This window comes from Pleurodeles waltl, chromosome 9, assembly GCF_031143425.1.
Source record: "Pleurodeles waltl isolate 20211129_DDA chromosome 9, aPleWal1.hap1.20221129, whole genome shotgun sequence".
In the NCBI taxonomy this organism is placed as follows: Eukaryota; Metazoa; Chordata; class Amphibia; order Caudata; family Salamandridae; genus Pleurodeles; species Pleurodeles waltl.
In genome coordinates this window covers 912,120,327-912,137,856 of record NC_090448.1, presented here as the reverse complement: position 1 = coordinate 912,137,856, position 17,530 = coordinate 912,120,327, and the positions used below count along the sequence as shown (strand labels likewise).

The 17,530-nt window shown below is 40.2% G+C and overlaps 1 protein-coding gene across 10 annotated transcripts in view; it reads right to left on the bottom strand.

Annotated features, from left to right (window-relative positions):
• BDKRB2 (bradykinin receptor B2) overlaps window positions 1-17,530 on the bottom strand; it is a 441,339-nt gene that overhangs the window by 153,728 nt on the left and 270,081 nt on the right. For 8 of the 10 annotated variants that reach the window (XM_069208259.1, XM_069208258.1, XM_069208257.1 and 5 more), the window contains one exon: window positions 1,465-1,506. In XM_069208259.1, coding sequence (XP_069064360.1) covers window positions 1,465-1,496 — 32 coding nt within the window. In that variant the 5' untranslated portion in view covers window positions 1,497-1,506. The remainder of the gene's footprint in view (window positions 1-1,464; window positions 1,507-17,530) is intronic. The other 2 variants (XM_069208264.1, XM_069208265.1) reach the window with 1 other exon arrangement.

Below are 17,530 nucleotides of genomic sequence, written 5' to 3'. Positions count from 1 at the left end.
GAAGGGAAACTGGGAAAGGTTTGACCTTGTGTTGTTTTGTGTTTGGGTATGTGGGCATTTTACCATGGTGCTGTGTGGAGTGTTGGCATGCACAAATGGTAGGTGGAATGTCTCTAGTTCTGTATAGGAAGATGTGTATTATCATATTTGCAGCTCCCTTTACACGTGTAGAGTATTTTGATGTTGTGAGTGACCCATGCAGCATTCAATGTAGAATGTGACATGTTATGCCAGTTATGGACAATAGGTTGAATGGAGGCTCCTGGTGGGGCCTAAGGAACATGTGTTTTGAACTTAAATAAAGGAATCACACTATAACTCGACTGTATCCTACCTTCGAATAGCTGTACATAGCCACATCAGCAGTCTATGGGCTTCCTGTTAAGCTAATCTTTCTCTGGTTGGTGCTGGCAGAGGTGTGGCTTCAATGGTATGTGTAAAACATTCAAATATACCATAATGGGCAACAATTAAAGTGGTATCCACATTTGCTTTTATCCACGTTTGAGTTTTGTTAAAGCCGCTTAACTGAACATCACAGAAATTATATAAACTTCTGTGTAAGGCCACAGAGATCTGATCTTCAGCTAAGGCGTTTGATTATCACTGGTGAATCTAAAGGTTCAGCACCACCTTGGCACCTCTGGTATGGAGGTATGTATTCAATTTACAAAGGGGGATGAATCTGAAGCTAATCCAGTGAATTCTTCATAACCCAGGACTTCCCAATATAGGGTAATGATGCCCAGTCCCATGCCTTAGTCTTTGGATAACCATGCAATTCATGCATGCAATCCGTAGTCATACATTTACCTGCAATGAATGGAACTCATTTACAAAGTCAGTGGTAATCATGAAAAACTGCCATTGATCCAGACCTCCTCAACTGAAATTGTACATCCTGTGTGTGGCCTATATGTCATAGATTCCAGTTCTAGCAGTACTAAGTAGTCTTTATTTTTTTAAGACTAAATTAATACCATCGAATTTAGTTATAATAACACTAACCGTTAAGCAGTAATTGCGGTATTCTTTCAATAAATTAACAAGATCATATTTATTCACTTTGAACTATTTGGCCACCTGGACTAATACCACAGTTGCACGTCTGCAATATTAATTCTTGCTTCTTTTATCCCACCAACAGCCACAGTGACAGCTTCCTTCAAATTACTAAAGTGAGCATTTAGTGGAGTTCAGACCCAAACATAGCAAATAGCAAGGGACTACTTCAATGTACTTCTCTGGTCCCACTGGAATACTACAGCGTCCAATGGTTTTCAGCGAATTACTAGAGTAATGTGTGTGTCCGTCGTTTGAAAAAAAAAATACCTTGCATGTAAAACATATAAATTATTTGGGATAACTCTTCCAGTATAAGAACATTCAAAGGTGTGCTGTTCATATGTGCATGCATAGTGATACATGCTGTGCTTTAGTATAACATGCAGGTGTATACAGTACCTTAAACGTGAGATGTGGGGACGGAACTCCATGTCTGAGCTGCTAAAAAAAAATCAGAAAAAACTGTGGTGAATTAAAGCAGCATCTATTGGCCATGAAGTAAATGACACGATATAATTTTTGAATAAGTAGATTTTCAGAACAGTTTAGACTTAACAATATATCACAGAAACAGGATTTACAGTGTTGTACTTCTGTATGCAATTAATATATAAAGCCAGTCAAAGAAAACCTCTACTAAAGACACTTTTTCAAGATGATGAGAAAGCTTTTGACCCTATAAATTGGCAATATATGTTCAAAACTGTTCATTGGTTTGGTTTTGGCCATAAATTCATTTAATTCAGTAAATTATCACATTCTAATCTGCAAGCTTGTTTATATGTTAATGGATGCTTTCCCCCTTGTTTGATTTACACCGAGGTACCAGACAGGGTTGCCTTCTGTCTTTTTCACTTTTTGATTTTTGTCTAGAACCCTTGGAAAATACTTCTGGTAACCTGAATATATCTGGGTTTAAACATGATGCAGACGAAACTAAGTCATGTGCTATGACAAGGACATGTTGTTATACAAAATCCAGTCCTGTTACAATAAATTCAATTTTACTAATACCAGACACTTTCTTTGAACAATATTTATTTATTGAATATATTAAGCGCTACAATCATTCCCGATTGGATATCCCAGTACTGGATCAAGGACTGCATGGTACCATGCACTAAATTCCGTTATAGGGGAAATAGCCAGGTCTTCAACCTATTCCGAGATATGAGGAGGTCCGGAGTAAGACTGAGATCAAGAGGCAAAGAATTCCATTGTGTGACTGCTAAATGATTGAAAGAACGGTCATCCCATCTAGCTTTTTTGATTGATGCTCGTGGCCCTGATCATAGCTTGGTTTGCCGAGCGGAGTGCTTGTGTATGCTCATAGAAAGTAACCTGATCAAGAAGAATTGCTGGCCAGGTATCATTAGTGCCCAGTGAACATGACATAATAGCTTTAATTTGGCCCTCCTACATACTGGAAGCCAATGAAGTGAGTTCAAAATGGCGGAAACCGAGCTACTTCGTGCACCAGGGGTCGTTACATATTCTACAAGCCCCACCAAAGAGCAGTATTTCTATCTTCTCAACACTGAGTTTCAAACAACTCTCCATATTTTTAGTATATGTTTGTCAATTCTAATGTTGCATGATATCCCTCAAGGAAAAGATATCTTGCTACCTGGTTTTCTTTGAACATGTAAGAAACAATTAATCCTAATGTTTTATTGTTAAAATCTAAGATACACAGTGTATTCTCTTCTTGGTCTACTGTATATTTATTCTGGTGGGACAGGTTAGATAGTAGTTAAATGATGGTTGTACCATATATTTTAAAAAGCTACCCTAGAACCAGCTGTAGGGAAGGCAACTATATGATGGACCAAGCTTAGCCTTAGCCTTGTCCGATAAAGTAGATGGATTGAATGCATCCAAGTTTAAACAATTCTTCATAACTGTACGGAAGAATCCAGCCACAGGGGTGCTCCATATTTTCAGCTATAATAACAGGTGAGGCAATACCCACAGATTCCTCTAAAAATCCCATTCCGAGTTCTAGGTGTGCAATATAACTTGCAGTACTTTGGGAAATCGCAAGGAGCCAGCAGAAAAATTTATTTTCTGCCACCTGCAGCTTCCCTGGCATAGCACCTCCCCACACTCCTGCTCTGTATATCTCAATGAAAAGGCATTTACTCCTATAAAGCTGGATCATCTCTCTTATTGGCTTACAGCCAATCTTTTTTGCAAATCTAAGCATCATGTCACAGGCTGCCCCCATTTTTTGTGCTTTCTGAGTAATTAGCCCCTCCCATGACCCACTCGCATCAAGCAAGATGCCCTAGGTAGTTAAAAAAAGTGTACTTTCTCAAAAGGGGTCCCGCCAATACTAAAACATTTGGATTTGGCACTTTTAGACCCACAGCTCATCACAAATTACTTTTTTTTGGTTGACCTTAAGATTTAATTTTAGCATAAATTCATTAAAACAATTTCAAAGACTCTGCAAGACATTTCCTGTTAATGCTAAAAGGAAATATATAAAAGTACCGGAACTGCCTGTGAGCCAATTCGGGGGACATCTTTACTGTATGACTCTAAAAAAACACCTAGAGCTAATATACAATTAAAAAAAAAGTGTCTAAAATGCAACCCCGTCACACTCCTCTAGCAACACCAATTGGTTTTGTGCAATCCTAGGATTGAGTATAACGAACTTTTGTAGTTGCATCCTGATGCAAGGGCTTTACTAAGTCCAGCAAAGGTTGGTCAATGCTCCACCTGGTCCATTAGCTCTCCCAGTATTTTCCTGTCCACTAAGGAAAAGGCACAGAAGAGGTCCATGAATGCCATGTGGAGGGCACCTCTCCTGGCCATGACATACTTCCCCCAGATAAGGATTAAGTTGAGCGCCTGCTCTATGGTCCCTAGGCAGGGTCTGAAACCACATTGAAATGGTGAGTAAAAGGAGGTGGTCTCTGCCCATTCCTCCAATTTACTTGAGATGACTAGCCAGAGGATCTTTACTGAAGAGTCTATTAATGAAATTGGGCGGTAGCATGTAGGCAAATTATGATCGCCCTTTTTGAATATGGGCATTATAATGGCCCATTTTCATGAGTCCATTAAATTACCCTTAACTGCTGTACTCAAGACATTAGTCCGAAGGGGGGCCCAAAAATCGACGTTATATTTAAATAAGTCTACTGGGTCCCCATCAGGGCCTGGGGCCTTACTACTTGCTGTGCCTTGGATAGCTTTGACAACAGCTACATGGTCAATCAAATCAGATAACCACTCCTCATTAACCACTGTGGAAACTTGGCTGGGGCCCTTTCCCTCTTTGTCTACTTCACAGGTTCGGGTTAAAGATGTGAGAGAAATGATCTATCCAGTCCTTTTCACTAATATGACACTCGATGCCAGTGGCTGGGGTATCAGAAAAAAAAACGTCTATTATAATTTAAATGGGCAGCTTTTTCTAGATCCTCCCGGCCCTGCTTCAGATATCTACCCTCCTTTTTTCAAAAGCCTGTTTATAAGCTTTTCTGGGTCCTCTTACATCCTCCATATTACATGGCGTTTATTAGTAGATTTTTTTAAAGCTTTGCGTGCTGCTGTACATTCGGGACTGAATCATGGTTTATCGGGGTGCTTTCTTGTTAAAATGTTTGTAGATAAATTATGCATTATGGTACTACCAATTTTGGTAAAAATCTCCAGAATATCATTGGGAGGCCTGCCTAGTGAAAGGCAACAAATAATATCATTAGAAGTTATACTTATCAGATCGTTAAAGAACTTGTCTGGTTCTATATTGTTCCACTTCAATCGTGTCCCTTTATTTGCAGAATAACAGATGGGCAACTTTGCTATATCTTATGCCTCATTTTGAATGTTAATAATAAAATGTAGACAGACAGGATTATGATCACGAAAAGACAGTGGACACACTTCATGGTTTACTAAATTACACACAAGGTCAGTTGACCGGAGCACAAAATCTATCGTACTTCTCTTGCCCCTACCTATAAAAGTGGGGGGATTAGTATTACCCTGTCCACAAGCTTTTGATGCCTAGGTCAAGTTGTATGTCAAAATCATCTGGTTTAGAGCTTCACTATTGGTGGAATGTGTAAAATGGTTAATACTAACACCCTGTACATCAGTTAACCCAAAGATGCGCTCCCCACAATAGATAAATTTAGTTATATTAAAATTGCATGCCCATATATTTAAAACATTATTTTTCCCCTGACCATCAACAAAGGCCGAGAAAGTACTCTCTAATTCTTCAACTATCTCAATGGGCTGTGTAAAAAAGAAATTAAAGTACAAATTTAATGAAATCACATTTATCGCATTAATTAGTTGCAAATATAAAATTTGATAACATGAGGTAGATGCAACAATCTAAACCTTCAAACTTCCAATGGCGCATGATATGAAAACAGCCAGAACCCCCCCTTTCCTTTACCCGCAGATAATGGTGTTGCAGGTACGCAATAGAAGTTCAACCAGTTTAAGGCAATAGGGTCAACTGCCCAGGTTTCTTGGCAAAATATAATATATAATTGTTGGCGAAAGTCACCCAATCTTCATTGGAAAGTTTTCCCCGGGCCCATGCAATATTCCACAAAAGAAACTACATATCCTGTCCCCAATCTATAATATTCTTATCAGAGTTTATATTACAAGGTGGCTGGAGAGTACTGTTAGAGGAGACCTCTATTACATAGGGGTCAGGGCCCTCACCTCCTGGTTTAGTGGTAGGTGGGGGATATGATTAGTTTAAGCAGGACAGGCTGTACCAGGTCATTTAGTGGATGGCCTGTAACACTACCCACATATACTGGGAGTTCATCACAATCTTGAATTGTGGGGCCTACCTGAAGAGGGCTTATTTGTTGTCCCTTTTTAATGACATCTGCCATGTACTCTAGATTATCCTCAATATTCCCCAATCAGTTTTAGAGCGTCAGTAATCAAATTTCTGATGCGGGAATAGAGGTCCTCAGAGAAATGCAATGCCTTTCCTTTGCCCAAATCAGTACTCAGTATGTTTTCCTCTTGAGTAAGGCTCTGGCTATGCAAACATTTTTGGATTGCAAGCTTCTGCTTTTTAGATTTTGTGCTGACCTCAGCTTTTTTCCTTTCTTCTTCACCAGCATTCTGGGTTGAAAGGTGAGGGCGGCTGGTGAGATCTTTGGGTGTATTTTCACAAACAACTATTGGAGGGATTGGGACTGCAGTTTACAGAACCCGCAGGATCTCTGCCTCCCCGGCTCCCAATTCCTGGGTCACACTTTTGTTCGATGGATGGAGGGGAAGATAAAGACAGTCTTCACTCTGTGAGTCCAATTTCCTTAGTTATTCCTCCTACTGCTTGCTGTAGAAAACCATCTAGCATAGTACTAGCAGCTGGTGGCACATCATTCGTTTTGCATTTACCGGTATCTGCCAGCAAAGTCCTGGCCTAGTGATAAGTCACTATGAGTCAGCACAACCAAACATGCTCTTGGGAGCAACAAGTGGACCCTCAATAGAAGTTACATAGAAGTTGCACAGTACCTTATAGAATCCATTAATCCTCCAGGGACCTCCAAAGAATAGGGCCAAAAGGGGCGTCCCTTAATAGTGCCTCCAAGTGCTGATGTCAGCAGGTGCTTGTCATGTTGGGGGATATGTGCAGAGCACAGACTGTCCTGTGCTGTGGGAGGAAGGGCGCCCCTTAATAGTGCCTCCGGCCATGCTTGGCAGTGCTGTCAGCAGGCACCGGTCACACTGGGGGAAGTAGGCAGAGTAACCCCAGCAAGCATAGAACGTGATACCATTCGCATTTTATAATTAAACAGTTTTGTGCCTTTTTATTTTATTTATTTATTTTTTATTTTTTTTACATGATTTTCTTGATAATTCCATACCTTCTTGGATTGCTTTTTAAAGATCTTTACTTAAAGACTTCTATTTTATTTTTCTATCTGTCTTTTAGTTCTAAATACCGTATTTCGAAATAGTCTCACTTCCGGTTAAATATAGTGTTGTGTGATACATTCATTCCACGACAACGGTTTATGAATTAATTTATTTGGTATAATACATTTATAAAAGTTTGTAATAAATAATTTCATCTTAAACACTGAAAAAAAATGTAATACACATGTGTATCATTTTCTGAATGAAAATAACATTGCTAAATTTGATTTCTTGCAGAAGAAATATCAAGTAACCAATAATTTTAACTTGAATACAATCAAATTAATAATTCTCTCCAAATTTTTAATACCACGTCTCCTATAACTAATGATTGATTTTTACCCTTGTCAAATGTAAAGACTGAAAGTATTTGGCATGAAACTCTTTCCAAGCCTGCTTTTATATATACAAATTTACTGTTTCCGAATCCAAATACAAGTAAAAGTACTATTGAACGCTTGTGGGAAGAAGAGAACTGTTTCAATTTCCATTTGTTCATGGGACAAGTTATGGTTTAAATTATTTAAAACCTATACAGCGACTATTACTCAATCACTCTTTTTCATTCATAACAGAACTGTTGTTTTTCAGTGTATATTACTAAGGGCCTGATTACGATCTTAGCGGGTGGGATACTCTGTCACAAACGTGATGGATATCCCGTCCGCCATAATACAAGTTCCAAAAGATATAATGGAACTTATAATATGGCGGAAGGGATATCTGTCATGTTTGTGACGGAGAGTCCCATCCGCCAAGACCATAATCAGGCCTTAATTCTGCTTCGTCTATTTGCTGTTCTTGTACTGATCACATTGGTTTTTAAATTCATGTGTTATACAACTGTCACTAAATAGATGCTTTTTGGATTTCAGGTTGATCTAAATTTTGAAGAATGCTCAATTATAATATACTTATTACTTTCTCCATGTTTTAGGCTTATTATCAACTTATTTTGATTTTTCCACCATCATGCCTATTTTGTTTGATCTTTTAACTACAATAGCATTTAAAGTAATGTCTTTTTTCTTCATGTTTTTGCTCTATTTTCTTTCTTATTTTACCCTGTTACTCTTTTTCTCCCTCTTTTTCTTCTTATAAAATGATTCTATTGTCTAAAATGTTTTTGCAACTATTTATTATTTATCATTATATATGATTGTAATTCTAAATTGCTCTATTGATTTGCCAATAAAAATTATTAAACTAAAACAAAAAACAGATGAGGGATTCTGATGCCAAGTGCTGTGAGGTCTGCCTGTAGGCATTCTTTATTACTATGAAGATGAAAAAGAGGATGCAGGCATTTTCTAATATTTATCGTTAGGCATACACAAATGAACCTTTAGTTATGTTAATGGAAACAATAGCCCCTAAAAGACCACTGTCTTTAGTGGCAGGTAAACAGTCTGCCAAAAAATCCAAAGCACAAGGAACACTCAAATATATTACGATGATTAATAAAAGCTGTACATTGACCTCAGTGACTATCAAATCCACTCAATGCAATCATGAGCACTAGGCTCCACTGACTGTTCATTGGCTAGCAAAATAGAATTATCAGAGGGTGAGGGCCCTGCTTCCATTGCAGCTGCTGCATTATTGATAGCTATACCCATGACTGACCTCAAGGTGGAAAAATGCATGATTTGAGACCATCTCTTTCGTCTTGAGCTTAGTGGGATGTTTCTTTGTCACCAACAATTTAGATGAGCAGTATCAGAATTTCGATATTGAAAACAAGCTTCATATTTTGATGCTGAGCTGTTTCCAGTGCCTGTCTAAGCTCAGCACTGCAGTGCTACTTATCTAGTAGTTTGCCTCTAAAGGAGGTTCTAAAATAACCCACATTGCTAAAGCCAAAGGAATTGTTTTTCCACTTCTAATTAAAAAGACCATAGGTCCCATTTACAAAAGTAAATATCCATGTGAGTTTACTCTTACTCTTACAATTTGTCACAAATGTACTACTCTAGGGTAATTACCATTTACAAGTGTAAATTTACAACAAAGTGCATGCTTTCTTTTCTTTCTTTTTTATCAGTTTATCTTTCCCTCTTGTGTTTCTTCAATTTTTTCCTTTGACCTGACTTTTCTCACTTTGATTTAAGGAATGGGGATTTGGTGCTTTGCTTACCTGGAAGGTTTCTATAACCTGTGTGATAGTTCTAGCCCTGTTAGGTCTCATTAAACAGGGAGGTAGTTCTGCTATTTACAAGGTGACATTGTGAGCTCTGCGCAACTACATTTTTTCTCAATATACAATTCCAAGTAGATTCACAGTCTTCTTGTTAGACGGACCTTTTGTTAGTTTTCAAATTATAAAGGAACAAGTCTGCATACGTATATAGTGTGCATGTGTATTAAGTATTAAATGCATTGCTAGTACAACAAATGTACATGACAAGTAGAGGTACATAATCGGGGTCTGACACATAAATAGCATATATAGATGCTAAGGCATTGATAACACACTAACAAATAAAAACAAAAACATGTTTTGTTCAAATTCCCGGATATGACTCTCGAGGCTTTTATGAATTATTACAGGTCATGTATTGGAATATGTGGAGAAAAGAGAGAAACAAATAGAAACAATTTGGACGTTTTATCAATTATATAATTAGTACAAATCTGTTCCACCCAACGTTTACAATTCTCATTCATAACAATTTAGAAAATATTTTTCTGAAGAGGCAGGATGGTAAAATGAAAGAAAGCATTTTGTACATTTGGAATATGCTAGATACATCCTAAAAAGGATAGAGTTCCACATCAAATTGCTTACCGAGGTTATTAGGACTGCCTGCAATAGCTGCATCTTTTTGTCACTGTTAAGAGAAATTCTGAAAAAAACATCAAGTACTTCGTCACCACTTCCTTAGGGGGTTTCCTTGGCGCATAGTCCTGCACAACATCAGGTTTGGGCTTGCTTGATGTTGCAATTGTACTGGAATGGTTGTTGAACATGTCATCGAAACTGTGAGGGAATCCAGTGCCCTTTTGCCAGACATTGAGCTTGAAAATTTACAGAATTGCCCCATTTTCCTACGTTTTATTTTCCAAGAGACCCATCAGCTCCCATGAAGGAAGTGAGACTCACTAGTTTCGCTTTCTTATTGGATGCAATCTGGGTGAATATTTATGCCACATCACTTTTAAAGTGCACCAGCTACCACTGGAAGGCAATTCTGCTCCTGTCGTTCCTGCCGTTCCTGTGCATGCAAGTGCACTGAGAATCATTGTAAGTTGCAAGGTGGAGAGTGCAGAAAAGTGCTGCTCCACACCCTTTGCACTTGCAAAGTAATGCACAAACAGTCACAAGGCCTGGAATGATCTCACTACTAAGGGCAGATGAAAACCATTTTCAATGTGTAGCCTGTACATTTCTAACATCTTAGACTCTGCATGTCCAGGCTGCGGGCAATTTGGAAGAGGCGACAGTGGTCCTACACTGCATGTTGTCAAAACATGGTAACATTGGTTTACATCCAATTGATACATTTCATTACTTATAAACCCATAGTAAAGTAGTATTACTTATACCCAGGGCCTGTAAATGTAACACTACTAATAGGCCTGCAGCACTAGTTGCGCCTCCGACTTAAGTAGCCTATCAAACATGTCTCAGGTCTGCCATTGCAGCCTGTGTGCAGAAACCTTTTTGCCAGGGTTAACCTTCCTTCTTAATACAAGTGAGTCCCCCTAATGTAGACCCTACACAGTCCAGAGGGCAGGAAGCAGTGTATTTCAAAAGCTTGACATGTACTTTTAAGATTACGTGTTCTGGCAGTGAAAATATATTACATTTGTTTTTCATTACTGCAAGGCCTTCCTCTCCCACAGGATAAGGCTAAGGGCCCCATTACGAGTTTGGCGGAGAGGATTACTCCAATACAAACGTGACGCTATCCTGTCGCCAGTATTACAAGTTCCATTCGATATAATGGAACTTTGAATATGGCAGACGGGATATCTGTCACGTTTATGATGGAGTAATCCCCTCCGTAAAACTTATAATGAGGCCCTGAGTTACCTTAGGACATTTAATAGTTGATAACGTTTAATTGGGAGGAAGTAGAAAAGTTGAGTTTGGTGTCTAAAGAATTGTCATTTAAAACCTTCTTTAATGGTAAAGTTGGATTTTGAGTTACAATTCTGAGAATGCCACTTTTAGGAAGTTGGTATTTTCTGTCCTAACCATTTACGGGCCTGCAGCCTGTATCCTGGATCACATGACTAGGTGTAAGGGCCAGTTGCTCTTTGTGTATTACTCCCAGACAGTGAGACAAAGGGGGAAAAGCTGTTGGCAGGATGGACCATCTCTGACTTGATGAAGGGGAGGAGCTGTCATCTAGCACACTTGCACATTGCAAAGGCTCTGCCTCAGCACACTCATAAAGGGTTTCATAGCTGGAGCAGGGAGGCAGGAAATTCCAAACATCTCTGGGGGAGGAAACCTACAGAACCTTCTCCTAATTAAAAGCTTGCACAAAGTTTATATATTGTATTCTCAGACCCAACTCTTCCTTATACCTATGGGCCTGCGGAGACTTAGAAGGACTGCTGCTCTGCTGTCCCACTACTCTGCTGCCCTGCTGCCCTACGGGCTGATTGAAAAAGATTGGACCTGCATCTTGAACCCTGGCCCAACAGAGTGACTCCAAGGGCTAGCTGACTGGGCTTCTGATCAGAGCCTCAGGGACAGAAAAGGCTCCAACCACCTTGAACCCATCATCTGGACTCTGCCTGCTGTGAGTCTTGCCTCCAGGTGGTGCCACCCCAGTCCTGGACCCTTGAAAATGGGCCTGAAGGTGCTCTGCCAGCCCAGCTTTGGTCTCTTGTGTAGAACCGATGCAGTGTGACGCATCTCCTTGCAGCTCTGCATCAGAGGCGCCGCCTTGCTATGCATCCCCAACGCAGGACCTTGCATTGCAGCTCCTTGAAACCCGTGCTGGACATACATCCTCGATGTGGGATCTCGCAATGTTCCACAACCAGGATTCAATGTACTTTGTTCAGTGGGCACAACAAATAAACAAAGTTTCCGCTTTGTTCTTCTAAGCACTGTTTTTACTAAAATCTTCAAAACTGCATATCTCCGGTTCTACTTATTGGATTTTTGTTGTTTTGGGCTCAAATAATCTATTACATGCTACTCTATGTCACTAAATTGGTGTCGGATTTTTCGTTGTGTTTTCACTTAATTATTGCTTCTGTGCTGCATAAATACTTTACACATTGCCTCTAAGTTAAGCCTGACTGCATTTGTGCGAAGCTACGAGAAGGTTAAGCACAGGTTATATTTGGGGCTTTTATGTGTTTTATCCTGACAAGAATTGTGGTTGCTGATTGAATAGGGTTTCCCCTACCTCAAACAATAACACAATTTCCTGCAGCTCGGTCCATCTAATCTTTATGAAGCACCACACAACAGAGATTGGACTCAGATCATGCCTTATGGAGCAATAATGGTAGCTTATTGGAGGAAGAGACATGTAAAAAAGATCAAATCACAGGTAGCTTAATGCCATTTAGTTTACTTTTTATGGGTTTGATGGACGGACAAAGGATATTTACGAGGCATTTGAAGGGTGCCTTCAGTGGTGCTTGATATGTAGACAATCATCAATTCGTGGTTGAGATAAGTCCAAAGGACACTTCACTGCTAGCTGAGGCTTTCATACAGAATGCACTGATAGTTGCAGCACAGGCAAAGAACTGGCTTGTGGGTTAATTACAGACATAGGGGGTCATTCTAATATTGGCGGGCGGCGGAGGCCGCCCGCCAATGTTCCCCCGTCAAAATACCGCTCCGCGGTCACAAGACCGCTGAGGGTATTTTGAGATTTGCCCTGGGCTGGCGGGCGGCCGCCAAAAGGCCGCCCGCCAGCCCAGGGCAAATCGACCTTCCCACGAGGACGCCGGCTCCGAATGGAGCCGGCGTAGTGGGAAGGTGCGACGGGTGCAGTTGCACCCATCGCGTATTTCAGTGTCTGCTTTGCAGACACTGAAATACTTTGTGGGGCCCTCTTACGGGGGCCCCTGCAGTGCCCATGCCATTGGCATGTGCACTGCAGGGGCCCCCAGGGGCCCCGTGGCACCCCCTACCGCCATCCTGTTCCTGGCGGGAGACCCGCCAGGAACAGGATGGCGGTAGGGGGTGTCAGAATCCCCATGGCGGCGGAGCGCGCTCCGCCGCCATGGAGGATTCACAAGGGCAGTGGTAAACCGGCGGGAGACCGCCGGTTTACCCTTTCTGGCCGCGGCTGAACCGCTGCGGTCAGAATGCCCTTGGGAGCACCGCCAGCCTGTTGGCGGTGCTCCCGTGGTCGGTGACCCTGGCGGTCACCGGCCGCCAGGGTCAGAATGACCCCCATAGAATTTGCCAGTTGTTGAGGCACGGGCAATGCATTCAGTAGTAGCTGAGGTACAAACAAATAACCTGATGTTTATTGTTGCAACCACATGTTAATTCTCGGTTCTTCATTCACTATCACATTCTTTGTTTGAGCCTCAAAAAGTGGAGAAGGCATTGCCTTTGCTTCAACAACGTATGTCGATGATTAAACCACAAGCAAATTCTTTGGCTGTGTCTAAATCACCAGTAAATTCTTTGTGCTTCACAGATAAAGAACATGATAGTGGCAGAGGCACGTTTTAGCAGGATAAGTTAATTGGTGAGTGATTAATGAAGGAAAAGATTTATTGAAGGACTGTGCATTTTCAGGTTTACTGGGTGATGATGAATTAGTTGGTGCAAGAAGGCTATTTGAGGAATATGGTCCTTTTGATGAAAGAATGCGTACCAATATGTTTTGAGGTGGAACTGGGGTATTGAGCAGTAGTACGAGATAAATTAAGACTGCTGGGATTGAGTTACACAACAACATGTGACCATGCACCTGTTTACATCCAAACTGTTTTAACTTATGCCTGACAGAAGGACACTTGGCAAGTATAAATGATTTTACAACTTTATACGTCAGAGGTCTCTACCCTTCTGTGTAATAAGAGCAACTTATGTTCAATGAAAATCATTATGGGCTTCTACTATTATGACCTCATCAGACAAGATGACATTAGTGGGCATCATGCATAATTACTGGCTGTGATCACCTCAGTGCATCATACAGGGTTGACAACAGTAATGTGAAGGGTTTTGTTCATTTGGAATTCCTCTGCATGGTTAATATATAACAGCCACTGCTGCAATGCCCCTGGCACTGAAGTAATATTAGTAATAATCCCCCTAAATGTTCCGACATTTTTCTCCAGGCATCAGTTTATGAGTTTTGAAAAAGTACTCATATTTCTGTCTTGAACGCTCAATTTTGGCATGTACACATTAATACAACCAAACAAAAGGTTTTCATTTAGAAGAAACGATGCACACAGCAGAGCTACTTACAGCTAGCTGGAGAGCACCCAGTAGCTCATGCACAATTCGTTAGAGAGGCTTGGCATACCAGCACAGCAGGATCGTTCATAATTAAGCAGTATTAAAACCTGTGCAAGGGATGGGGAAGTGAATGACCAGGGTGTGGTTTGCCTTGTAGCTTGTAAACGCCCACAAACTTGTAAGTTTGTCGGCATTCAAAAACTGCTCACCCTGGAACTGTTCCGAGATTTCCTACACCTACAGCAAAGAGCTGGAATAAAAGCTTGTCAGTTTGTAGGCATTTAGAAACTGCTCACCATGGAAATGTTCAGAGATTTCCTACACCTAGAGTAAAGCGCTGGAATAAATCCCCTTAGAGAAGGGGTCTTCAAACTGGGGGGCAGGCCTCCCTAGGGGGGGCTCAAATGATCCCAGGGGGGGAGGGGGGCGCCAGGCTCTGGCCAAAAGAAGCATTATCATGCTAACAGGGTTTTGTTTTAAGGTGAAAAAAATGAGCAGCAGTAAATCGCTCTGTAATGGGCCGCTACTGATATGTTTTATCATTTATATCCAAGCTGGAAGTATGTGTCAAAAGGGAAGAGACTCCAAAAACTCTTCAAAACCCCTACCCCACTCCTAATATTCACACTGTGGAAACTTTTACACAATGATAATGCCTTTCTGACCAGAACAGTATGTTTGGCATGATGTATTTGATTGCTTTTTTAAAAGAGTAACATAACTTCACTTCAAGTTTTAAATATGTCTAGACATTTTTAAAAATTGGCAACTTATTAGATTAACTGTGAAAAATTTGGAGGTGGGGCCCCACTGACTTTTTTTCCTACTGGGGGGGGGGGGGGCATGGCATAAAAAAGTTTGAAGACCACTGCCTTAGAGGTTGGAAAGGAGTGCAGATCACCCACAAATGTCACGAGTATGTAGGGGGGGGGGGCTTATTTGTACAAGGTGCTGCTTTTCCTCAGTGCTGTGTTGTACTCAACATGCAACTCTTCACTGGGGAAACAGAAGTCACATGACATTCCCAATTTTACATTTGGAAAAGTGTGACAAGTACAGCTTTCCTGTGGTACTACTTTGAAGTCCTAGAAGTCACACAAGTACACCTGTGCATAGCGGTATGTGTAAGGGTGTAAATGTATCACTTTTCGTGAATTGTGCAGGCTGTTTATAGGTGGACTTAAACTAATAACTTATGAGGCGAGCACATGTATGCTTTTGCGACAATGAACATGAATTCAGCAAGAATTTGTTTAGTGTCATGATAGAGAATAAACATGTAACGTCCGTCTGCTTTACCTATTGCTTTCTGAATGCTAACTAACAGCACTTACTGCACACATTTGTGTTTCTTTTTGACTGGAGAATTGTACAAGAACTTTAAAAACTAAACAGACGGATGTTTAATATTACTAGTGCAATCTACAAAGGTTTGTACCTAGACCAATTGCAGAACACTTTGCAAAACGATTATTCATTTTTTGTATTGACTACAGAGATCTTCACAACCTATTATTGTAAAAGTATTTTTATAGCTGAATTGATAGGTTTTCTGTTGACCCATTTTCTGTAAATGGTATGGAGAAAATTAGGTTTAGCAAGCATACTGTCTCTTTTGTAACAATTCAATAATGTATAGCCCGCTCATGCCTACATTTAGTTGGTGAAAAGGGTGAACCAAATCTTGGCTGGAAGGACGGTATGCGCTGAAGTTGTAATTTATCTTTTTTTTTACCAAACTTTGTATACTCGTTATTCCCACAGGAGAAACAGCTATACAAACATGGAGGGAGATCGACCAAAATGAGGTATATATTTTTTAAATATTACAAGCAACTTAAAAATTAGGATGCGGTTTGAGGACATTTCCAAAAAATGTAGTCAAATGCAGTTAAAACTGACATTAAACAATGCTTTTTAATTCATCACAAAAATATATTTAAGGTATTGCTTAAAAAGAACAGCCTGTTATATTAGCAAAATTATTTTGCTAAACACGTACAATTTAAAAATTGTCTGTTGTAATCTTTTATTAAATTTGCAGGGGTGCAGCATTTGAGCAAACATAGCTAGTAAATCATAAGCAGCGGGTTATTTGGACGTTTTACAGGCAGGACTGAAACAGAAGTAATAAACTCTTCTATTCTTTCAGGCTTCTGCCACATAAGAGTAGTTGTATTGCTGTTTTGCCTTGTATTAAAGCCCAATACAGTAGTACTGAGTTGTTTATAGTGACAAGGCATTCATCAAGGTTATTTGCCTGATCTGTTTATTTTGGAAAGTCGCTATGAAGTCAGTAGGCCTAACTTATTTATGGCTAAAGGCATATTTGAAAACCACTAAGCCCTTAAGGATTGATTGTAATTACACTGTGCTTGTAGACAGTTTTGTTACAGATAATCTTATAGATTATTATAGTGAACAAGGCTTTTGGTGTTAGTTACCCACTGTGGCAATAACTAGGGGCTGAAGTTTTGCACTTTGTGAATCTTTGTTATGGCATTTCATGAAGAGCTGCGTGTTGTTTTGCCAGTTGAAAATTTGTAGATATTGATAGTTTTATGACTATATACAAGTTGCTGACTTGTTGAAAAGCTGATGCAGAAAACAGTTGGCCTGAGCTGGTTATGGTGAAGAGCTAGTCATGCAGGCTATAAGCCTGATTGGTTTATTAGAAAAAGCTATGCCAGAGGCCACAGGTCTAATCTCTTTATTGGGAAAATGTTTGACAAAGGTGGTAGTCTTGAGCATGTTATGTTAACAAAACATATGTATTGCCTTTGCCAATGCTCGTTTTTTAGAGCTGCATATAACACACATGGCAGTCAGAAAAAATGTGGAATCAATAGAAGCACTGACTGGATGCGCTAAATATGCCACTTGAACTAAATACGCTTTTGTAGATAACTGCCCTGAAAGCAGGCCAATTGGAAAGTACCAGAATGGCAGAATTGTCAGTCCAGCCTTACATTAGATCAAAGTCTGATGGTCCCTCTTTTGTTTCAATATTTACAGCTTGTAAAAGGGTTGACTAAGCTTTAGTTCTCCTCCTGGTCAGGTCTACAAGTCCCCCTTGACATCCCACGGGACTCTCATGAGTAGACTACACCACAATCTAAAATCCACTGTTCTAAATCAATA